General features: G+C 43.8%; 1 protein-coding gene across 1 annotated transcript in view; it reads left to right on the plus strand.

The window, feature by feature from the left end:
- SCN8A (sodium voltage-gated channel alpha subunit 8) overlaps nt 1–24,166 on the plus strand; it is a 184,693-nt gene that overhangs the window by 145,835 nt on the left and 14,692 nt on the right. Inside the window, 8 exon segments of the mRNA XM_036866860.1 lie at nt 328–501; nt 2,611–2,967; nt 5,799–6,269; nt 6,809–6,926; nt 7,466–7,620; nt 10,537–10,710; nt 16,171–16,293; nt 22,114–22,398. Coding sequence (XP_036722755.1) covers nt 328–501; nt 2,611–2,967; nt 5,799–6,269; nt 6,809–6,926; nt 7,466–7,620; nt 10,537–10,710; nt 16,171–16,293; nt 22,114–22,398 — 1,857 coding nt within the window.

Raw genomic sequence — 24,166 nt, forward strand, 5'->3', positions numbered from 1 at the left:
AAATGACTGCTGACCCTTTAGGAGTCACCTGTGTGATATTTTCAATTGCTTAGAATAATTTTTTAACTGCACGTTTGAACAATATGAATTGGGTAGTTCTGGCAACAAAGATGTGAACATTTCCTCTTCATTCAAGAGGAAAATAAGAAGACTTTCCTGCATCACGTGGAGTGGTCAGGGGACATCCAGGTATTGTTGTCCTCAGATGCAGAATTTAGCCAAGGCTGGCGCTTGGGGCTTCTTGGACATGCCATATTCAAAGATAATGATAAAGGCATTTTCTTTTTATTATTTCCTTTTTCTTACCCCCTGCCTTCCCCTCTTTAGGTTTTCACTGGAATTTTCACAGCGGAAATGTTCCTGAAGCTCATAGCCATGGATCCCTACTATTATTTCCAAGAAGGTTGGAACATTTTTGATGGATTTATTGTCTCCCTCAGTTTAATGGAACTGAGTCTAGCAGACGTGGAGGGGCTTTCGGTGCTGCGATCTTTCCGATTGGTATTCCATATTTCTCCAATTTCTTTTTATATTTCCTGTCTTGCAGCTACTAGAAAGAGTTTTGCATAAGTTAATCTGATGACTTTTAAAAATCCTTAGCTATATTCTACTCCCAATTTCAGTTGGCTGTTTATTGGCTTAGCAACTAAAATATTGAAAACTTTTCTGCTAACTACCTAATATAGAAAGTAGTTGTTAAAATCAGTCAACAAACAGAAATCAATTTTATGAAGTTCCTCAGAAAATAATGGTTAATCTAAAAGACGAAGAAGAAGGATTCCCAAGGGCTATTCTGAGGTCAAATTTGGATTTGCTAGTAAGCCTCTTTCTTTATCTGAACATCTCCCTGAAATGGCAAGAATTTCTCCTTTTTCAAAGATGGCTCTACTCATTTCTTCTATCATGGTGACCCCTTCCATAAAATGAGAATAAAATAATGTTTTTTAAAGTTATATTGAAATTAGTAGTTGAACATCCATCATTAGCTAAGAAAGATTTTTCAAATGTATTTGAAGAAGTTAGTGTTCAAATTACTAAAATGCCTCTGAAAGAATAGTTAACGATATCCTTGAAATAGCTTCCCATATGCATAGGCATAAGTGATGTCCTGATTAAGGCCCTTGAGAAGCTGAGTTATCATGGAGGTATCCCAGTCAGGCAAAGCATCAGACAAAGCATCTCCTTATTGGGAAGATACCTAAGCACTTGCAACTGAAAGGATTTCAGGATATTCAGCATATCTAAGAAATAGAATTGGATTAGAGTGAAACTGTTCATAAAACAGAAATCTCATTGAATCCAAGTCACAAATATTTGTCAAGTTTCTGGAACCTCTGCTTACTGGTCTTTGGTTAGGATCCAGCCCACAGTAGACTTTCTGAGAATAGTTCTTATTATCTAGAAGATAAAATGAAGAATTAAGAGATAGAAGCCTTACCACTAATACACTTGATAAATTAAAAGCCAGTCAGAATAGGGAAAAAATATGAGAGACCCAGAGTATGCACAGAGCAACATCTGGTAAATCTTGGAACTCTCAAATAAGATTCAAGTTTTCTTTTTTTTTTTAGATTTATTGAGGTTTATTTTTATATCAAAGGATAGTACAAAGATTTACCATACACCATTAACATAAATACAATAAGTTTAACCTTCTAAAAGTGCAATTGCTTGCTCAGAGATAGATCTGCAGATGGTTTTGCCACGTAATGCCAAATTGCCCTCCTCAAGGTTTACATCAAATGACAGTCCCACTAACAATGTATGAAGACTCAAGTTTTCAATAGGAAAAAAAAAGTCCTAATCAGTGCTGTTGCCTTCTACCAGAATTCTTATTACATCACGTGTTAGTTATTGACTTAAGACATATGATGATGATCTCTGTTCATGGGCTTCATGCATTATAATTCTCAGGCTATTAGTCAAGACCTTGTAATCATTCATTACAGAATACAGAAATCTTGTGATTGACAGATACCAAAAGTTCTGTCCTCTGAATTAATATCAGTATAGTCCCTTTTCATAAGATATTTGACATATTGGAACTGCCCCTACTTGGAGGTTGTGGTTTTCCTCCAAGTTATTCCAAGCATGTCACGAAGTTTCATATCAGCGATTGATTATTTATTGGCAAACAAAAAGAGAGGTATGTAGAATTTTTAAATGCTTGCTTTTTTAAAGAGACAGATGATTTATTTTCACCGTCCTTACCCAACTGACCTTTTGGTTCACTACAAATCACATTTTCCTTGATATGACCCTTGAGAAGTCAGGGGGAAAATCAGTGGGAAAAGGATTATTTCAGGTATGGATTTTTAAAAGGTAGATTGACCAGAGACTAATTCAGGGGACTAGAGGCAGTATTCTTGGTACTTAGTTCTAAAGCTTTCACTTACTGTGCAGTTAATCTGTTTTCCTTCATCTTTGCCTCAGTTTCTCTCATTTTTGTCTAAGATACTGTTAGAAAGTCCTGGGGATTTCCCAAGGGTGCTCAATAAATGTTAAGATGATCTTAGTAACTTCACATGTTTTTATTGTAGCCACGTGGTAAGAATAAATGAACTGAGTTTCACTTGGGTTTTGTTTGGGTTTTTTTTTTTTTTTCCATAGCTCCGAGTCTTCAAACTGGCCAAATCCTGGCCCACCCTGAACATGCTGATCAAGATTATTGGAAATTCAGTGGGTGCCCTGGGCAACCTGACCCTGGTGCTGGCCATTATTGTTTTCATCTTCGCTGTGGTGGGAATGCAGCTCTTTGGAAAGAGCTACAAAGAGTGTGTCTGCAAGATCAACCAGGACTGTGAACTCCCTCGCTGGCACATGCATGACTTTTTTCATTCTTTCCTCATTGTCTTTCGAGTGTTGTGCGGGGAGTGGATCGAGACTATGTGGGACTGCATGGAGGTGGCCGGCCAGGCCATGTGCCTCATTGTCTTCATGATGGTCATGGTTATTGGCAACCTGGTGGTTAGTACTAACTTGTAGATCTTTTTGTTCTTTGCTCTGAACATCTTACCCTTGACCCAGAAGCCCAATCTGCTTAGTCCTTCTGCTACCTTCCATGTCTGTGTTGGTCTTTATTCTTCCTTGGCTCGAGAACCCTAAGGTACAAATGAAGGAAAGGAGACTGCTGTTTTCAGAGTCCTGCTAGGTCATGAGCCCCCATAAGCTGTCAACCTTCTTTCATAGTTGTGGAAACAAAACTCAGCAAAGTTAAGACATTTTTCCAGAGTCACACAGCTGATAAGTGTCAGGGCTCATATTAGATCCTTGACTTCAAAGTCTGTGCTCTTTCTGCTACAAAAAAAAATAGAATTTCCCGACCTTGACAATATTGATCTTTGGGGCTAGATAATTATTTGTTGTGGAACTTTCCTGCATGTTGTAGGGTGTTTACAGTATCCTGGCCTCTACTCTTTACTGTCCAGTAGTGACTCCCATCCCAAGTTGTGAAAACCAAACATGTCTTCAGACATTGCCAACTGTCCTCAGGGGTCAAAATTGCCCTCCATTGAGAACCATGGATCTAAACCATCCCAGGATTTTATCTGATTTGTATAAATTGCAAATCACTCTCTTGCTTTACTCTGATCTGTCTGCCTGCTGTCTTCTGCCTCTGTATATAGAACATTCCCCAACAGAGACTTCACACCTTGTTTCTCAAAGTGTCATCTGAGGACTAGCAGCAATGAGATCGTTCGAGAGTGTCCTAGAGATGCAGAATCTCAGACCCCTCCCCAGAACTACTGAATTAGCATCTGCATTTGTAACGAGATCCCCAGGTGATGCACGGGCATGCTGAAGTTTGAGAAGCACTCATCTTTCAGATCAGGCCAAAGCCCACTTGCAAGTGTAGAGCAAGGAGGGCTGGAAGGAGGCATACTCAGATGACCCCTTATAAGCGCATCCATAGTAGGTCTCTTCCTTTTTCTGCCATAGAGAAGCACATGCCAGTAGAGGGTTCCTACTCACCAACCTCTGAACTAGCCATGCTCCCCCTATCCTTTCACTGGACCTATAAAAATAGACACTGTAATGCTTCTTAATCACTCCCATTCTCCATGCCCAGCCACCTTCCCCTCAGTCCTGATCCCCCTGGTCTTTCCACTGCTTCAGTGAATACAGCTACTGCCTGCTGGTCTGTAGTGGGATCAACATTACCAGCCCTGACCTCCTCCCGTTTCTCTAGCCTCCTTTTCTCAGTTGTCTCAGGGACATCTCCCCATGACTGGCTATAGATACCTGAGCACATGACAGAATCCACTATTATTTCTGCCTCTGATGACACCTTTCCCAGTTCCCCTTGGCTCAGTCCTTCTGCCCATGTAGTCTCTAGTAATCTGTAAGTCTTTCTGACTTTTCTCTCCACTCCTAGTAAATATCTGATGTCTGTCATATGTCTTTCTTCTTAGCATTTCTATACCTACATCTTTCTTCATAGTATTTCTGAGATCTGCCCCTTCCTTTCCATTTCTACAACCCATCTATTATTTCTAAAAGTGTGAGGAAGACCACCTTCATCACAATCACCTGAGTTTCACTCATTAAAAAAGGCCAAGTCCCAGGCCTTACATCAGATCTACTGAATCAGAATCTTTCAGGTGAGGCCAAGGAAATGCTTGTTTTTAACAAGCATCCCACCCCAGGAGATTCTTCTGCATGCTAAGGTTTGAGGTTACTATAGCCTAATCCAGAGCCTCATCAGTTCATGCAAGCAACAGCCTCCTAATTCCTAGTCCCCCCTAACGCCCCCCCCCACGACCTGTGTACATAGCTAGTAGGAATGACTCTCTCAAATCTCTGTCATCATCTGTGACTCCTTTGCTCAAGGACCAATAGTGAATCCAGTTAAATAAAATTCAAAGCTTTCAGCCTGGCCTTCAAAGCCCTCTGCAACTGACCCCCATTTTACCGACTCTATTCCTTTGTAATTCTGCAAATGGCCGCAGTAACCCTGATACATATAGTTCATATATTGTTTCCATTTCTCCCACTCTGCACATATGATTATCTCCACCGAAAAACTATGCCCTACTCTTCTTCAGAAGTGTGACAAAGTAAGGGCCAAGTGTAAATCAAGAAGTGAACATCTCTCCCACTTTTCAAAAGTAAGTCTTAATAAAAATAATTAACTTAATGCCCAATGTGGTGAAATAAGGGGAAAAAACAACATAAATAAAGCTTGTTTCTGATGGCTTGACACTTTGATATATGATAGAACACAAAAGTCACCATCACTGTCTTGCTAGAGCTACTTCATTTTGATAAATGTTAGGAAGACAAAGAAAATTAATTCTTAAAATAGGGTGACATCAAATATATTTCAGTTCCACCGTCTAGATTTGTGGTATGAGAGTCTGGCTCGCCAAGCCTAATTTTTTTCTAACCTGGGTCCTCCAGGACATCTGCTGCTCATGAACACATGGCATCTATGCATTCTTTGATCCTCCCCAATAATCCATGCCCACCTTTTTGTTTTTATTTTTGGGGAATTTTCTCCCAAAATGGATACAGCCTTTGCTTTCTCGGATTATAAGAAAAGCAGTATGTTTTGAAGTACATATATATGTATATAACACTACAAAAGAACCAAGAAAAGGGGTACTAAACTTGTATTACAACCAAAACCAAACAAAATGCCCACCTAGTGACATTTAAAACACTCCGTGGGTCAAATGAAACACAATAGAAACTCTTGAGTCTTTCACATAAGTCTGTGGGCAACCCTAGTTTAGTGGATTCCTTTACCCAATACCATTCTACATTCACTCTCCTTTTTCCTAATGCTCCTGGTACAGGTGCTGAACCTGTTTCTGGCCTTGCTCCTGAGCTCCTTCAGTGCTGACAACTTGGCAGCCACAGATGATGATGGGGAAATGAACAACCTGCAAATCTCAGTAATCCGGATCAAGAAGGGCGTGGCTTGGACCAAACTGAAAGTGCGCGCCTTCATGCAGGCCCACTTCAAGCAGCGCGAGGCCGATGAAGTGAAACCTCTGGATGAGCTGTACGAAAAGAAGGCCAACTGTATCGCCAACCACACTGGCGCCGACATCCACCGGAACGGTGACTTCCAGAAGAATGGCAATGGCACAACCAGCGGCATCGGCAGCAGCGTGGAGAAGTACATCATTGATGAGGACCACATGTCCTTCATCAACAATCCCAACCTGACCGTGAGAGTGCCCATCGCGGTAGGCGAGTCTGATTTTGAGAACCTCAACACCGAGGACGTTAGCAGCGAGTCGGATCCTGAAGGCAGCAAAGATGTAAGGTCCTAGCCTAGAAACGAGTCTTGATCCTATGTGAGAACAAACGGCTCTGTCAGCCCCAAGGCATTGGTTCAGCTATGGGTCTGGCAGAGAGATTCTGGAAGAGCCAACTCTCAACTTTGAGAACCAACCCTACCCACCCCCCCCCCATTGTTATTCTAGATGAGCTAGATTCCTGAGATGTTTCCAGATCTGTCTCCATTGCTTCTGGATCATCTGGATCCAGAGGCTGGAGAAAACCCTCAGGTACTTCCCTGCCATTAATCTGTCTGAGCTGTATTACTGAGACCAATCTGTAGCCCATCTTCTGCTTAGGGTAGATCACTGTCATCTGTGAGTGGGCTTTAATGTTGTACCCCATCCTGACAGAAGTTTTGAGGGTGCTGTGGTAATTGTTTGCCTGTGATGAACTGGATGATCGTGGATTTGTAACAAGAATTGTAGCCGGTACATCATCTGTACCAAGGTAGCGTAGTCAGTGTAGAGTGGACATGGTGCTGCAGTGTTGCTTCTCTCCCTTTTCCTTGTGTATCTAGAAACTGGATGACACTAGCTCCTCTGAAGGCAGCACCATTGATATCAAACCAGAAGTAGAAGAAGTCCCTGTGGAACAGCCTGAGGAATACTTGGATCCAGATGCCTGTTTCACAGAAGGTGAAAGGGGGCCAGGAGAGGGGATGGCACGTAGCACTTGCACTGCTCACAGACACATTTCTGCCAGGGTCACTGGTTGGCTGGGGAGGGGGGCTCAGTGGCTATCTTCAGGAACTTTGTTCCCCGCCTCATCATTTTGAGGGAGGTTGATACTGTTTTCCCTATTTGATTCTTAGCTGTCACAAGTTTTTACTCTCAGGCTTTTCTTTGTCCTTTTTTCTTGACATCAGCCCAGAACTTCCACTAGAAAGGCCTGTTCTGTCATGACTGTGTCTGCCTCCTGACTCCCCTTTTCTCCTCCCTCTCACTGCTTCCTTATAGGGCATCTTCCCAATGCCAGAGGGCCTTGCCCTGGTAGCCTGGCAGCGTGGCCTCAGCCCTGCCACCCTCTCCACTTCTGAGTCAGACCTTCCGATTCAGCCACTGAACTCCTGGCTGTGTGGTGGGGCAGCACCTGGTGGGGCCTGGGAGAAGGAGGAGAGGGCACATCTGGGCGGGGCACGTCCCACAGTCTGACCTGCCTCTCCCTCTGGTGCCAGGCTGTGTCCAGAGATTCAAGTGCTGCCAGGTCAACATTGAGGAAGGGCTGGGCAAGTCTTGGTGGATCCTGCGGAAAACCTGCTTTCTCATTGTGGAGCACAATTGGTTTGAGACCTTCATCATCTTCATGATTCTGCTCAGCAGTGGCGCCCTGGTGAGGTCCGGGGGAAAGAACCATGGGGGATTGGCTGGGGAAGGGGTAGAGCAGGGAAGACTGGATGGGCCCAAGCCCGGTTTCTCTGAGAACACAGCTTGACTGTAGACCCAAGAATAATGATCTACTAAAGTGCTTCGAGCTGGTGTTTTGAGCCTTTGGGATTAGGATTCAAACTTGTCCAAATCTTCATCTTTAGACTCAGCACGATCCCTCTGAAGCCTAGGACCCCCTTTTCATCAGGAAGAGAATACAGATTACCAAGTATCTTCACTGCTTAGTTTGCCCCATTCAAAACAACTTCCTAAAATGAGCTTCCCTTTCTCGCCTAATACCCTGAATCACTAGTTCTTGACTTTTCAGTTACCCAAGATAGGAGGGAGGTGGTACCCCTCCACCCCCTCTCCCCTCATACGCTGCTGAACTTGGAGAACCCATGGCCTTAGCAGATATTAAGAGTCAGATCTCTGGTACAAAGGTCATTTATATTCACGTGGTTGTAAGTGCTTCTCATTAATCAGTGAGGCACACAGGGCACTGAACACACAGGTTCCTCCCCTACTAGGACTAATTATCTTGGTGTTTGCTTTCATTTTTTAGCAGGATTATAACTGAGGAGATCTGGACAGGGTCTGCTGTGAGGGAGCTGCTTCCTAGTTGAGTAGATTCGAAGACAGCAGAGACTAGAGACACCACACATTTTCCTTCTTTTAATTAAGGGAGAAGTAAAGAATGCTGGATTTTGAAATGCTTTTAAAGAAGGTGGGCACATTCATGTAGGTGTGGAATTAGAGCCTAATCTGGAAGCAAAAATTAACAAGAGAGAAGCCCCAAATTTAGTGTTAAAGATCCCCCAGTGACTTGAGAAGTCTCTCTGACTTGTGAGGTAGGAGAATAGGAGAAGCCGAGACAGGAAGTGACATGTGGTGAAGAAGAGCCCGAGCATGAAGCAGTGGGGAGTGGGGGGTGGTGAGGAATGCAGGAAAGCATCAGGACTAGCGCAGGAGGCAAAAAAGCCTCCATCCCTAGTGAAGGGGAGCCAGACCACCCTGCCTGCACCCGGGCCGTTTATTGCACCAACAGGCATTCACTCAGCACCTCCTGAGGTGCTGTAGAGGCCCCAAGATGACAGCGCAGGCCCTGCCCTTGAGAAAGGGAGGATCAGACTCAGGCCAGAGATGGAGGAAGGTCTTTTATTATTGCTGTCATCATTATTCTTCAAATCTAGTCAATGAAAACCTAAAATAAGAGAGGACATGCCTCACCCGTTGATTCTTCTCTTCCCCCATCTCTATGAAAAAGAGTAGAAGCACCAGTGAAACAAATGTATTGAACTTTCTTTACTGCTACCTGGGACAGTCTTTATTTATCAAAGGTGAATAAAACGGGGGAGTCTGGGCTCAGGACATGAAGACCCTGCGCAGTAGTAGGCGTGAGACTCAAGTCAAGTGAAGCCACAGCTAAAACGTCCAAGAAAAGACTAGAATGTGGTTGTGAGGAGATTTCAGAGGGGGATCAGAGCCCCCAGTGACAGGGTGATCAGTCTCAGACAGCTCACATATGTTGGGTTCTAGGATGGATTTCTACAGGTGGAGCTAAGGGGAAACGTGACGTGGAAGCTATAGCTTTTCCACTGAGCGGAGAGGATTTATTTGTACCAGACCCTGAGGACTGTGGACCCGTGATTTCTGTCCCCACTGCCCAGCAGTGAACCTGGATGTCCGTGTGCCTGCATTTTGGAAGAAGAGTCTGCGGGCAGCCTGACTCTGTCCTTCCTTCTGGAACTGTTCAGATCAGGCTCCTCCACCGCAGGGCACAGGACCCTTTGCCCACCTCCAGTTTTTTTTTTTTTCATGCTTCAGGGATTCCCTCCCCCCAGCACAGAGCTTCTGCAGTCCACCCCCCTGCACGCACGAGTGCTCCGACCTTCACATGACAAAGGCTCATCCCCTCATTTGGGAGTTCCAGAGAAAGAAAGGAGTGTTGAGATTCTCTTCACCCCGTGTCTTCCAGTCCTGGAACTCTCCACCTGTACCTGTGGTGTCAGGGGCTGAAGGGAGAAAAATTTTTGTCCTATAAATATATAAAGTGTCAACAAGGATGTGGAGAAATTGGACCCCTCATATACTGCTGGTGGGAATGTAAACTGGTCCGGCCTCTTTGGAAAACAGTTTGGCAATTCCTCAAAAAAATTAAACTTGAGTTACCAATGACCCAGCCGTTCCACTCCTAGGTATATACCCAAGGGGCATAAAAACATGTCCACATGAAAACTTGTACACAAATGTTCATAGCAGCATTATTCACAATAGCCAAAAAGTGAAAACAACACAAATGTCCATCAACTGATGAAGGATAAACAAAATGTTGGTATAGCCATAACTGGAACATTATTCATCAATAAAAAGAAAAATGAAGTGCTGAGGGGTGCTGCGATATGGATGAACTTTGAAAATATTATTCTAAGTTAAAGAAGCCAGTCGCAAAGGACCTCATATTATATGATTCCATTTATATGAAATGTCCAGAAGGAGTAGATCTGTGGAGATAGAAAATAGATGAGTGGTTGCCGGGACTAGGGGGAGATCGGGAGACTAGAGGGTGACAGCTAGAGGTGTGGGGTTTCTTTGGGGGGGTAATGAAAATATTCTAAAATTGTGGTGATGGATGTACGACTCTGAATTGTATTAATAGCTATTGCATCGTACACTTTAAATCGCTGAATTGTGAGGTATGTGAGTTACATCTCAAGAACACTTTTTTAAAGAGAAAAGCCACGTGTAGCAAGGGATAGAGCGAAAGAGACAGGGAGCTGATGACGGGCCACCGCAGGCGGGAGGGCTGCCGAGGGGGGCAGTACCTCCGTGTTGCTTGTTTCCCTTTAGGCACTATAGGCCGCTGCTGCCTCTCTTCCAGGCCTTCGAGGACATCTACATTGAGCAGAGAAAGAGCATTCGTACCATCCTGGAGTACGCTGACAAAGTCTTCACCTATATCTTCATCCTGGAGATGTTGCTCAAGTGGATAGCCTACGGCTTCGTCAAATTCTTCACCAATGCCTGGTGCTGGCTGGACTTCCTCATCGTGGCTGTACGTGTCCTGCTTTCTACTTCCCACCCATGCCAGCAGGAAAGCAAAACCAGGGACTGTCCTTCCTCTAAGGGCTGGAGTTGCCTGGGGCCCAGGGTGTAGGGCAAGATGTAGATGGAGCACTCAGATCGTAACTCTGGGAAGGGACTCTGAAGTCCTACATTTGCTCCAGGGACTAACTCAGCAGCTCTTTACTCTGGTGGTTTGGCCTAGAAGTTTCAGAGATCAGGATTGGGAAGAATCACTGGTGTCAGAGCCTTGTTATTAGGCTGGGAACAGGAAGATTCTGTCCCCGAACCAGTGTGATGTCCTCCTCCTGCTGCCAGGAGAGGGCTTAGAGGACGAGGTGGGTGCTGCTGGGATGGAGGTGGTGGTGGGATCTAAGTAGACTCTCCTGCTGACCGTCCCCATGGACACCCCCATCCACCTCAAGTCTTCATACCAGACTCATCTGAACAAGTCAGACTGTCAGGGAGAGGACGAGTTTACCCCGAAACAAACCCCTCCCTCTTCCCACACATTGCCATTTCCACAGAGGTGATCAAACTCTTAAAAAATCCTTTTTCCTCCAGGTTTTGAGACCATCTCCACAGCTCAGTGGCCTTCACCTGCCATGTTATTTTTCAGGGTGGAAGCTGCATCACCTGAAACTATTTCTCACCCCACCACGACTTGTTCCTTACTGGGTTTTCTAACCATGATGAGTGTTTCTTATTCTGTCTAATCACTAAAGCTTTTTTTCTTTCAGTCAAATCAGCATTTGAATGGGAATTTCAGGAGCAGGGCCTATGGAAACTTCACTTCCTTCTGAGGGCTGAGAAGTGCCAAGAAAGTGGAGTGTTTGGCGGCTGGGTTGATACATTTAGAATATGGGTTTCATTGGCTATATGGTGAACTACGTGTAGAGTGCCTCCGGGATCTAGCACAGAGCAGCGAGGAAGTAACAGGCACCTGGCGTTCTGCTCTGTTAATGTGCTCCTTTCCCAACACAGCACCTGCAACTTCCATGGTTTAATGACTCCTTCCAAGAGCTGTCACTATGCTCCTATCTACATTCCCCATTTCAAAAAGCAAGCCTTTGGGAAGATCCCTAAATGAAGCGAGGAGGTCACTGGCTGCCGTCTGAGTGAACCGGAGACGTATCGCCCCAGAGTTGCCAGCAAGAGAGGCTCCTAGCCAGAGGTTTCAGCAGCCTTGGATGGAAGGGACTCTACCTCCCACAGATGGAAAGCTTGAGTTCTAGGAACTAAGGAATGGGCTTGGGATAAGGCCCAGAGAACTAAAGTGACACTGGGCCAGCTTTCTTTCTACAGAACAGGGGAAGTGCTCTGGAGTCTTCATTTCACTGTAACTCCTCAGGACCACTTAGAATCAGGTGGGACCCCGTGGGAATCCTAGAAGCCCCTCATCTTCTGGACCTTCCAAGAACTCGGATAGATACATCCACTACCACACTTCCAACAGCCCTAGGAAAGCTGTGATTCAGAACAGATCTTCCCTACCATGACCGGCCTCCTGTTCACCCTAACCTCTACTACTCTATTCCTCTTCCCCCTGGGGTGGGCAACCCCAGAGTTTGTGAGGCTTAATCAAGTATCCCACATTCCTCTGGTACCCAAATAAGCTGCTAAAAGCATTAACGATTCTGCATGTCACCATTTATTTATTTAGCAAATATTTTTAGTACTTTTTATACTAGGTGGCAGGGAAACAAAAAACATGAGAAAGGCATGTAGCCAACTGACAATAATCCTTAAATCTCCCTAGCTTTGGGGAATTGCTGGATTCTTAATTGCCATGAGACCTGACACTGGCTCCTGAGACTACCTCTGGACCAGTGACTAGTAGACAGACATAAATGAAATACCATTCTCCGTGTGGAATTGTCCCAGAAGCCATAGGGAGTCACGGGACAGGCAGGCATAGTCCCGGCCCCTGGGAAGCTCACACTGGCTTGCTGGGCCACTCTGACCTGATTCCAGGCTGAGGAAATCCAGCATTCCAGGAACAGGGCTTTCCCAGGACCTTCCTTCTGTTTTCTCTGGGACAGAGCAGTGCATTTATTCTTCACGTCTCATGTCTATCGAGCACCCGCAACACAAAGCTTCCTGCCAGGTATTGTGGGGGGATACAGAGAGTAGAAGACAAGGTCACTTCTCTCAAAGGACTGAAAAGATGGGACATGTACACAAATAACCAGTGTGAAGCAGAGTGTGCTGGTGGTGGGGGGGTGGTGTGGGGGGAGCCCCAGTCCATGCCGTGGCTGCACTGTTTGCCACTTTTGAGTTGTGGGTGGAGAACAGGCTTAGACTGACCCTTGGACACGTGGAACTGTCAGTTTTTGCTGTCCTTTTGGACAAAGTGTCTAGTGCCTTTGGCATTTGAGAACATCCAGCAGGTGTAAATTTTAGGTCCTAATTTTGCAGCATCTCTGAGACTCTCTTCCTCCCATTTCATCCACCGGTGACTTGATGTCTGAATCTGTTATTCATCACCATGTTTGTTTCCCTAATGGATTTTCATTCTTCCTTGTTGCCCTTTATAGCTGCTCACAGTACTTTTTAGAATCATGGGGATGATCTAGACAACTTCCAAGGTTAACTCTCTGTGTTTATAAGCCAGGTGAATTCCCAAACAGAGACAACATTTTCTTTTGCCCAGGTCCTTGGCTGCACTGGAGATCTTGTCCTGGAAAAGAATTTTGTCATCTTTTCCCAGGGAAATTTACCACATCAGATCCGGAGATTAGCCAGCATTATCGGTTCCAGGGATGGGAACTTGCAGAGACCATTCACCTCATCCTGAATTCAGACTACTGAAACCATTCTCCATTTGAAAATGTTCACATCATTTTGAAAAAGCCACCCAGTGTCTCTCCCTTTTTTTCAATGCCTGAAGCCACAGATACCCTGGATTTTGACTTCCCCTCAACTCCTTTTTTTTTTTTTCAGGTTTGATTCTTTCCTTAACTCTAAACAATGTTCTGATTATGTCCAGTGAGAGTTTAACATGGAGACTCAGCAGATTATAAAATTGCCCCTAACTGTTTAGGAATAACCCAGATAGGATGCTTGCTGATCCTGTCTTGGGTGATCTTGGCCAGGTTGATGAGTTGAGCGGCAGACTATCTCTCAGCACCATTTAGAGCCAGCCTCTGAATTGGCATCTGTACCTCCTCCACCCTTCCCCCCACCTTAGGTAGGCCTATTTATTATCAGATAAATTACGCACCGCCCCCCGCCCCGAGAAGAACTTGGGTTGTCTTGTCTTGTATGAAACTTAGTTTTTTGCAGTCTTTACCTGGCATAGTTTCACAGGATGAAGTTGACTCAGGTATTTTGAACTCATGTATTTGGTTGAGGTCACTTACCTTCAGATGTACCTATAGATTCTTTGGGGTTAAGAGTTGGCTGCACTTGGCAATAGTAGGCAGAAGACACCTCCATGTAGAGTCTTACTGTTAATGATGGATGGAGGGAAAATGATTGGTTGGTACTACTGTGTTCTAGATAAGGATTTTGAGGCCCTTGTTTTGAACAGAAATTGAACTCTGAGCCATCTACCCTTCAAAGAGCATGAGACGTACTCATGTAGGTCTCTTTAGTCAGCCTTAGGGCAGCATTTAATTCCAGATTTGCTTTGGATACTGCCCAGGACTCTAGAGAAGAGACCTACACTAATGGGTTATGAGGACAGGCATAGTTGAAGGTTCACAACCCTTTTAAAAACTGAAACCTTTGAGCCTGTCATCCGTGACCTTCACTAGGTCATTGACCTGCTACTTCTACCCCTGCCAGCCTGCTGCTTAATTATAAATATCTTCATTTAAAGCAACTTTTTTTTGTTTGTTTTACAGTTCAGAGATACAGAATCAAAGAAGTAAATCCCTCAGCTAGAGATAAAAAGCAACAAATGAAACTAAGTTATGGATTGTTGCTTTAAAATACCAGTTTAGGCCAAGCCAATCTGTAATCACCACTTCCCAGTAGAGGGAATTTAAGAATTGTTGATGGAAACATCTTAACCGATCCCAGAATTTGTGGTGCAATATAAAGGAAAGACTGCTCTAAGAAAGCCAGAGCCCAAACATTTTAACTAAAGGTATTTCAGGTCTGGTGCCCCCTGAAGAGCTACATATCTCTCTCCGGTTAGGCCCAGGCAGCCCTAGGTATAGTTAAGGGTCGGCGTGGTAACTGTTCTGAGAGCTCTGGTAGAATAAGGTGAGTTTGCTGGTGGAAGAGCAGGGAAGAATTTGACCGTGACTCTAGGCCTAGAGACCAGACTACTTCTCCCCAGCATGGCAACATATTCAACCCCAAATTGTTCAGATACCGTAATCCTCTACTGAGATTTTGTCATCCAACCTTCCAGTGAGGGAGGTGACCTATCCATGGGAGAAAGAGCTCTGGCCTGGGAATCAGGCATGTGAGCCTTTAATCCTGGCTCCAGAACTGCCAATGTGACACTGGGCAAATTCTTGTGTATGGGTCTCAATTTCCTCATCTATAAATAAAAAATTATTCCAAGAACCCTTCCATCTGTTATTCTGATGATGAGAGTAATAGAAGATTGTCCTGGAAAGGACAGACCTGAGGCCAGTTCTTTTGGGGCTGTTCTGGAGAGAAAGAATGGGAATTATAAGGGAAAATATGGATTCAGTTGTCCAGACCCACCCAAGCTCTCGTGGCCATGAAGGAGTCATGGTTACAGTTAAAAGATGGAAGGATTGTTGCGGTTAAAAGTGAGAGATAGAATCACTTAAGTGAGTTCCCATGGAGCCAAACCTCCATCAAGAAGTTTCTTCTTTTGGTCCTTTTCTTGTTGGGAACTGCAAAGTCAGCTGTGGTACTTACTGAATACGTTTCCTTGCTGATGTAGTAACACATCCAATTCTCAAACCAATGGTTTCTTGTCAACCAGGAGTAAGAGAGTTTGTCCCTGTTGGAAATCCATGGTGAATGAGCTGAGGAGGGGGCAGCCTGTGTGGAGTGTGTGTATTTATCTGTATTCTTTTCCATAGGTACCATTAAATTTGTCTGGCTTAATTTAATGGGAACTTCTGGGACCTGCAGAGACTATAAAGGGCGAGGGTAAGGTTTTTGTCATCTGTTCAGGCTCCTCTCCTTCCAATGGAACTTCCTCATTCTCCCTCTCCCTTCAGCCTCTTCCCTTTGCCAACTTGTATGTCTGTTCTACTGCCCTCTCTCCGCGTTCTCTTCCCTTTGTGTTTTTTCTTCTGCCTCTCAACCACCTTTCCTTCCAGGTCGTTTGAGTCCAAGTTGAAGTAGGCAGCTGGTGTTACCCACTTCCTCTTCCTGGGGTGGGGGGGGAGGCCCAATCTGTATAATCAGTGCTAGGGGCTTTATTCTAACACTCTGGAACCTCTGTTTTCTTTTCTTTTTTTTTTTTTTCTTTTGTTTCCTTTTTTTGTTTTTGTTTTTCTCTTCTGTTTCCGTGTAGGTCTCTTTAGTCAGCCTTATAGCTAATGCCCTGGGCTACTCGGAACTAGGTGCCATAAAGTCCCTTAGGACCCTAAGAGCTTTGAGACCCTTAAGAGCCTTATCACGATTTGAAGGGATGAGGGTAAGATACTAAGAGCAGCTGATCCTTCTGCATGCCAGTGGAAACTGTCTAAGCATGCTAGAACTGATCACGTGGTGGAAAGATCATTCACACACGAACTCTGGATGCAGCTGCTGATTTGATCCTCCACTCTTTCTCCCCCGCACCTGCCCCAAGGGCAGTCGCGTTTAGCTGCCTCATCACATTAATACCGGCCCCACCCCCAACGACATGCCATCGCAGAACATGTTAACATTGGCTATTCTCATCTGGCCTGGCTTACCTGTAGCCCTTGGGGCGGCTTTCTGGGCTGTTGATTTAATAGGGAGAATCACCAGGTGCAAAGAAGGGGAATTGTCACCCACAGACCAACTGAAAAGCAGAGGCCGCAGGCAGGGAGAGTGCAGTGTAGGGGCGTCAGCCAGGTGGGGACTGCGGCCTTGGAGTCACTGAGAAAGCGGCCGAGTAGGGGCTTGAAGACGGGATGGCAGGCCTGGAATTGGGGACGGAGCAGAATTTGGCATGGCCCCGGGAAAAGAAATGCTTTTCTTTCTGTTCTGATTCCTCTTATTGCACCTTGTTGTTCTCAGCCCAGTCCCGTAAGGACTGGCAGCCTCTGTCTGATAGCAAAGCTTTCCTCCTCACCCCGCTACCCCTCTGCCCACGCTATACGGTCCCCTGTCCTAACACTGTCAAAATAACAACCGGGTACAATGCTAGATGACTATCAGCTAGTTCTCCTGAAATTTCTCAACACCTGCTATTCCTGCTTTGGCGATAACTCCACCCAAATCCAAACAGTGCAAGGTGCTGTCACCCTGCCAATTATAGAAATAAGGCTCCCTCTTTTGGTGCCTTTTTGCTGTCTCTCTTGGTTTAAAAAAATTGTGTGTGTGTGCACATGTGTGTGCACGAGTGTGCACACACACACACACACACACACACACACACACACAGACATGCAAGTCCGTAAAATCAAATGGACCACTGGCTTTTGGTGGTAATGGTTGTCCCGTGGTAATCAGAGAGGTCTGTTATACTTAACGAGACCAAGAAAACTCATTTTAATTCAGATGTTGAATACATGCAGGAGAGCAAACCAGAGGATGCGTTTTTAAACGTGCAGATATCAGAATGTAGGAATAAAAATTAAACTGTTGTGGTAGCCCACGTGAAGCAAGACTGCTCAGAGAAACTAGGTACCAGGACAGTGCTGCGTCATCAGTCCCCATCTGTGGGTTCCTGGCCGCTGTTTCGTGAAGCCACCCACATCTGTACAGGAAGACGAAAATTTCACTGGGACTTGGGAATTTTATTATTTTAGTTTATCCAGACAAATGCTTTCTGCAAGAAATTTGCATTTCTCCTGTAGCACAGTCACAGTTTGGTTTACTAAATATAAGCTTTCTGCAACCCACCTGAAACCATCTGCAGGAAGGTCAGTTCCACAGCAGCATAAATTTATTTTAATTTAAGAAACAAAACTTGGGATTCTAAGTCTTTCTCCCACAGATAAGAGAGGCTTCAGAATGTGTGCAATCAGGTCATTGTTATGCTCGAGCTAAATGTAAGGGGAAAGAGAGGATATTGCGGAGGGCTCAGTGTTTTAGGGGGCCATGGTGTCACTGAAAACAGGATTAAAATGCTCTTCCCTCCTCTCCCACCTTCCCACTTTTTTCAGAAGGGGTGAGTTAAATTTTTTAAATAAGTCATACTAGTTTTGTTATAAAGTTGATAATCCGTTTTGGTGACTGAAAACTGAAGACAATAATTGCAACATTGTACCTAAACTCAGTAGCCTGTGATCCGCCACATGCCCCAGGAGGGGTCCTGGAACTCCTAAAAGGAGACTGGTAATACCCAAAGAAAGCCCAAAAAAAGATGCCCGACTGCCACTGCTACTGACTTTCTCCATCTCGGTGCCCATCACTGCCAGTCCCAACCTGTGGCAGAGGCAGTCCTCCCTGACCAGCTGCCTCCAGTTGGCTCACGAGGAAATTAGGTGAATTGTCCCAACACAGGAGTGCTTCTGGTGGCCACACCTCTTCCCTTTAGCTCCTCCTTCTTTCCTCACCTTTCCGGGACTTGCAGTTTCCATTTCCTCAACACTTTTACTTGTCAACTTTCAAGTGGTTGAGGAGCCCAGAGGCCTGGAATGGGTGACCAGAAGAGCAGACAGTTTTATTTGAAAAGCATTAGTAAAGGTTTTTTCAAATGAGATGATAAGGGCAGGAACAAGTTTGAACCCAAAGCCGGGCTTTCAAACAGTAAACATTCAGTAAGGGAAGCTCTGGTAAAGGATGTCACCTCCTTTGGTTGGCTCCAGTCAGCAACAGCACGGCCACTTCTGGTTGGGCCGGAGGTGAAAACTCAGGACCCATTCCTTTCCTGCAGTCCTCCAGCCTTTCTGTGCAAGAATAACTGCAAGAAGGGAGGAGTGAATTTGCCCCAATAATAAACAGAATTAGGGACCTACGTTTTACTTGAACGTTACTCTTCCGCAGGGCCGTGTTTTTCATTTCTTGGTTTGGGTCCTTGTGTGTGCCAACACTTGCATAATCTAAGCGATTATCCCCTTAGAAAATTTTAAACAAGACATCTTTATGAACATCAATGCAGATGGGCTCAACTGTCACTGTGCTGCTCCAGTGAGAGGTTCAGACCTTCGCTTGAGAGGGAACATAAGGCCCTAGCCTGTCCTGGGACACTGACTTCAGTCTCTTCCTCAAACCAAAGACCAGAACACTGAAACACTCATGCTGTCGGCAAAGGAATGCTTAATGTAGTTCTTTGCTTTTCTCTCCTCCATAGTAATCTTCATTTAAGGATTTTGCTGTGCTGTTAAATTTTTGAGGGTACAGAATAGTAATGCTGTGAAACATGCATGCATTTTTGTTGTCAGTATATAGTTGTCCATTAAAGCCATGTTCCCTCTGCCAGATATTAAAAGCTATTTGACAGATTTTATAGTATTTAATGAGCAATAATGTTCTAGGCATTATAGAGAAGACAAAAATGCTGAAAGAATTAGTACGCATTGGAATTTTTTCATCAAATGAGATTTCTATCAACTGCTAAATATAAACTTCCATTGCAGAAAGTAACTTTATAGGTTGCTAGATCCTAGCTTTGAGTAATATTTCTATACCTAACTTTTAACAATAATGAATTTCATCATAATTAAAGGTGACACAGAATAACTTGAGTTATTAGGGAGCAGAAGAGGAGATCCACTTTATTATGTAACTATCCATGGAAACTTAAATTATTTATATATATGTCTATAGTGTAAGAGTTCAAAATAAGAAAGCATGGTTTCTTGCTCTTTGGTTGCTGAGAATATTAGCTAATGTTCACAACAAGGAAGAATTATTAGTAAAGTTCATCAGCTGTTTACTGTTTTATTCATGAAATGAAGCAAAGAAGTTTTTCTTTGGTTATAATGAAAGCACATTTCATTATAAGTGAAAGTACATTTACATCTTACAAGTACATTGGATTTTATAGGATTTTTATGTCGTATATATCAGAGAACGAGGCCCAGTAAATACTTTTGTGTACTGATTCCCTTGAGCATATCTATGAGTTTAAAAGTGCAAAGAGATTTCTTAGTCAATTAGCTAATTATTCTCCCCTGCTGGAAATATTGCCCCATATTTAACTGTAACACACAGACACTATGTAGGACAGGTTAGACTAGGTTAAGGCAGTCAGAAGAATTCCTAGAGGAGGTATATTCTGAATTGATATAAAAAGCAAGATTTCTAGGTTTCAAATCTTTTGGGGCCAACTTCTGTATTGCACACTTGTGATGGTCTAATAGAAGGTCACGCTGTCTCACCTGAGCTCTGCTGCAAAATGCTGTCACGTAGACTTGAGCTTCTGAAACTTTACATAACCTACTCTCTTAACTTTTGAGAAATAAATTATTCCATTTGTGGGTCATCTTCCTTTTGCCTATTCTTTTGCACATTTCATTGCCTTGAAGTACTCCCATCAAAGGGTAAGCAACTGTAGAAAGAGGAGGTAAAATTCATATCTGATCACCTGACACATTTGGTAACATAAATTAATAAATATGAATATCATTCTCCATAATAACATTGGGGAGTTCCCAGATTCCAGGTATTCTGGCTTTCCTTGCTCAAAGTAATGAACAATGGAAGTATAATTATTTTATACCAATGACAGAGCTATTACATCTAGAAGAGATTTCTTGGTCTAAGAATTAAGAAATAACTGCCTCTCAATCTAAAGGCCTTGATACATGAATTGGAGAAACACAAAACTAATATTTTAATCTAAGGGAGAGTGACTCCTTAGCAGAATATCGTTGCCTTTTTTATATAGGACAGGACAGACAGCTCTTCTCAGCCACGTGTTCCAATGAGCGACATTACAATCTAAGGCAAAAACAGAAGATAAGGAAAACCTGATCCCAAATCGGGCTCAAATTAGAGCCCAGAGCTGCCCCCTGGTGTTCCTTCTACAGCACGGCCCTTTTGGCCGTTTCCATGCTGTGCTGGTTGGCAGCGTGTCCTGTCTCTTCCCTGCACTGAAAAGCGGATGGAGGAAGGTGGTGATACTTGTCACCTCCTTCTAACAAAACATTAGAAGACTTTGTTTCTATCCAGGGTCTTTATTTTAACTCCACTTATCCTCCTAGGATACTAGAAAAAGGAAGAAACATGCTTCCCATTTTAGGGTCACCTTTCTGGGCCTTAGCAGTCCTGCTTAAGACAACAGCAAGTGAGAATCAGGGAAGAAATGAACACCAGCTTTGTTTTCTGCCCCACCACCTGAAACGCTATTTTTGTAAAGCACTTTGAACTCTTCTAGTGAAAACTGCTGCCACAGTGGAAGTGTTGTCTAGCTATTCTCATCTACAGTGTGAAGCAAAATCAAAGTTAAAGACAACACAGAAACTTTGATTCCTGAGGGAGCTCCTTTCCCTTTGCTTTTTTTCACTCCCGAGCTTACTGTAGTCAGTGATTTTTAACAATATGCCAGTTTTTGGGTTTCAAGACCAGTGATCTAACCCAAAATTCTCCAAAAAACCCCAAATTATTCCTTTTTCTAATAATACATTGTGAAGAGTTGAGTCAAACCCCAGATTGAGCAGAGAGACACCAGCATTAGCCAAGCAGAGGGCGACTCAGATCTAGAAGCCTGCAAAGTCAGAAAAAAAAAAGCCTGAAGAAGAATAATGAATCTTGCATGGAAAACACAACTGTTCAGATTTTATTTTATACTGTTTGGTAGAGGGAATATAGCTTTTTTTTTTTTTTTTCCTTGAGCCTGCAAAAAATGCATGCTCAGCTCTTGCCTGAAATAAGATAACTGGCCTTGCACAATCATAAAAGAGACTTTATGTACCGTTGAGTGATTCACTGCTAACCCCACAGGGTAGTTCTCTGTGATTTTGAACAATCTCATCTTGCTTTGCAGAGGGGGAATGTCTGACGAAAGGCAACTGGTGAGCTTGAAGTCACTCAGATTTTCCCACGGGGGGGCATATTTTATGAGTTGATGAGAAGGGACACTAGACAATGAAATAATTTTTTCGGTCCGAGGTTGATGCCTAGGAGAGAGACCTAGGTCAACTTGGGCAGGAGAATTTGTGGTCAATGAAATAAATATGTAATTTTTAGAATTCCTCAAAGTATATTTCATAGATATACAAAATTTTGGTCCTGCTTATGGATCCCTAATTCCAAAGGGAACATAATGTTTCCATAGTCAGAACAAGCCACAAAGTGTCATTCCCCTCCTGGAAATCAAAAGAGTATGCGTGCCTGTACTTCTTCCCGACACTCAGCAACCTCCCCCTTCCAAATGCAGGTGGTGGTGAATGCCTTGGTGGGCGCCATCCCCTCCATCATGAATGTGCTGCTGGTGTGTCTCATCTTCTGGCTGATTTTCAGCATCATGGGAGTTAACCTGTTTGCCGGGAAGTACCACTACTGCTTTAATGAGTCTTCTGAAATCCGATTTGAAATTGAAGATGTCAACAATAAAACTGAGTGTGAAAAGCTCATGGAGGGGAACAATACAGAAATCAGATGGAAGAACGTGAAGATCAACTTTGACAACGTCGGGGCAGGATATCTGGCGCTTCTTCAAGTGGTAAGGATTGTTTTCAGTCCTATGAAATCCAGAAGGCTAGCAGAAATCTCATTTGGTTCCTTCTCAACCCTGTGTCCAGAATCAGGATTGCTGTGAATAAGTCAGAGGACAATGTCATTTCCCAAACCAGTTCCAGGGAGACACCTTTCCTGAGTACTCTGACATCTCCAAAACCTCAGCCAAGGGAATCTGTCACTGTGCTCAGAAGCAGAGTTCTGCTTAGCAACAAATAAGGATTCCTGCAGCGTAATAAAGTTGCAGAGAGATCACCATCTCTCTCCATGACAGAGTATGTAGTTAAAGAGAAAGAAAAAATAAAGTAGGTAAGTGCATAGACCAAAAAAAAAAAAAAAAAAATTGATGGAGCAGAACAATCCCACGTAACAGCTACACTAGAGTTAACTAAATATGACAATATGACGGTGCTATGATGCCGCTACTCATGTCAGCTCAACCCCAGAGAAAGGTCTCAAGTTAATGTATCACAGTAAACAATGAAGCATTCCATCATGTCTAGTTTTCTCTTTCTGTCTGGTCGATTTTTTGGAGTGTTTGACAAGGCAGTAGAGTACAATGAAAGCTCCTAGTCTTTGGACTCAAACAGATGTAGGTTTGAGCCACACACTCTGGTATTTATTGGATATGTAACCTTGGACAAATTACTAAACCTCTCTGAGTCTATTTCTTCATCTGTTAAATTTGAGTAATAATACCTTGCATGGTAGTTAAGAGGATTCATGATAATTTATTAACATTTCTTAGCACAATGCCTGGCACATAGCAGTGCTTAATTAATGGTATTTGCTATTATGTTTCTTTGTTACTATTACAACTGTCCCTATGTCATAGGGTTGTTGGGAGTATTAAATGTGATAACGCAGGTGAAGCTCTCAACTCGGCCTTGCGTATAGTAAGCACTTACTGTTAGCTTGTAGGAATTAATGGGATGAGCAGTGGTTTATCCCACTCCAGAGCTCTTTAGCTGTTCTCTCCCAGTTCAAGAAATTGGACCCACAGATTGAACCTAAATTGGAGCAGCTCCAGGAAACCAGTGCATATCAGCCAGCCAAACATTGTATTGAGTCCCCACCACATGCGAGGCACTGTGCTTGCGCAGTACCAGGGCCATCAGATGAATAAAGAACTGCCCGGGCCCTGAAAAAACTTAGAATCTGGTTGAGTAAGTAAAACATAGAACGAAAGGAAAACATGGAGGCTGTTAAACTGGTTACCCGTATTAGTTTCCAAAATCAGGTTAGGTATAGTGGGAGAATCGGGAAGGGGCTGCCTAGGATGAAGCCAGTGTGGCCACTACCATAGGCTAAATAAACGTGTATCTTAGGGGGAAAGTTCTGACCTTGTTTTTTTTTAATGCAGCTATTAATTTTTCAGACCCCCCCCCCATTGCTTGTTTAACACCTTTCTAAAAAAATGACTCCTTCATGGAGGGCTAAGTTCTAAGTAAACTCAGTAGATTCCTGCCACTCATAAATATGAGTTTGCCCTAGCTTTAGGCGACCTTCTCAGACCCATTTTAAAGACCTTTTGTAAAAGTATTGATCCAGTTACCACCGTCAACATGTTTCTCTGCCAATCTTTGATGTTATATTCAGGGACTTAGACAAAGCTCCCCTGGGACCTGTATTAACAAACAGAAAATTCTGTGTCCACGTGAGGCTGCACCCAAACTCCCTGACTTGTGTTCTCGCTGAACCTAAGCCTGCCTTTGGGACCCTGCCCAGACTCCCGCCCACCCCCTCACAGGCAC

The sequence above is a fragment of the Balaenoptera musculus genome, chromosome 10 (assembly GCF_009873245.2).
Source record: "Balaenoptera musculus isolate JJ_BM4_2016_0621 chromosome 10, mBalMus1.pri.v3, whole genome shotgun sequence".
NCBI classification, from domain to species: domain Eukaryota; kingdom Metazoa; phylum Chordata; class Mammalia; order Artiodactyla; family Balaenopteridae; genus Balaenoptera; species Balaenoptera musculus.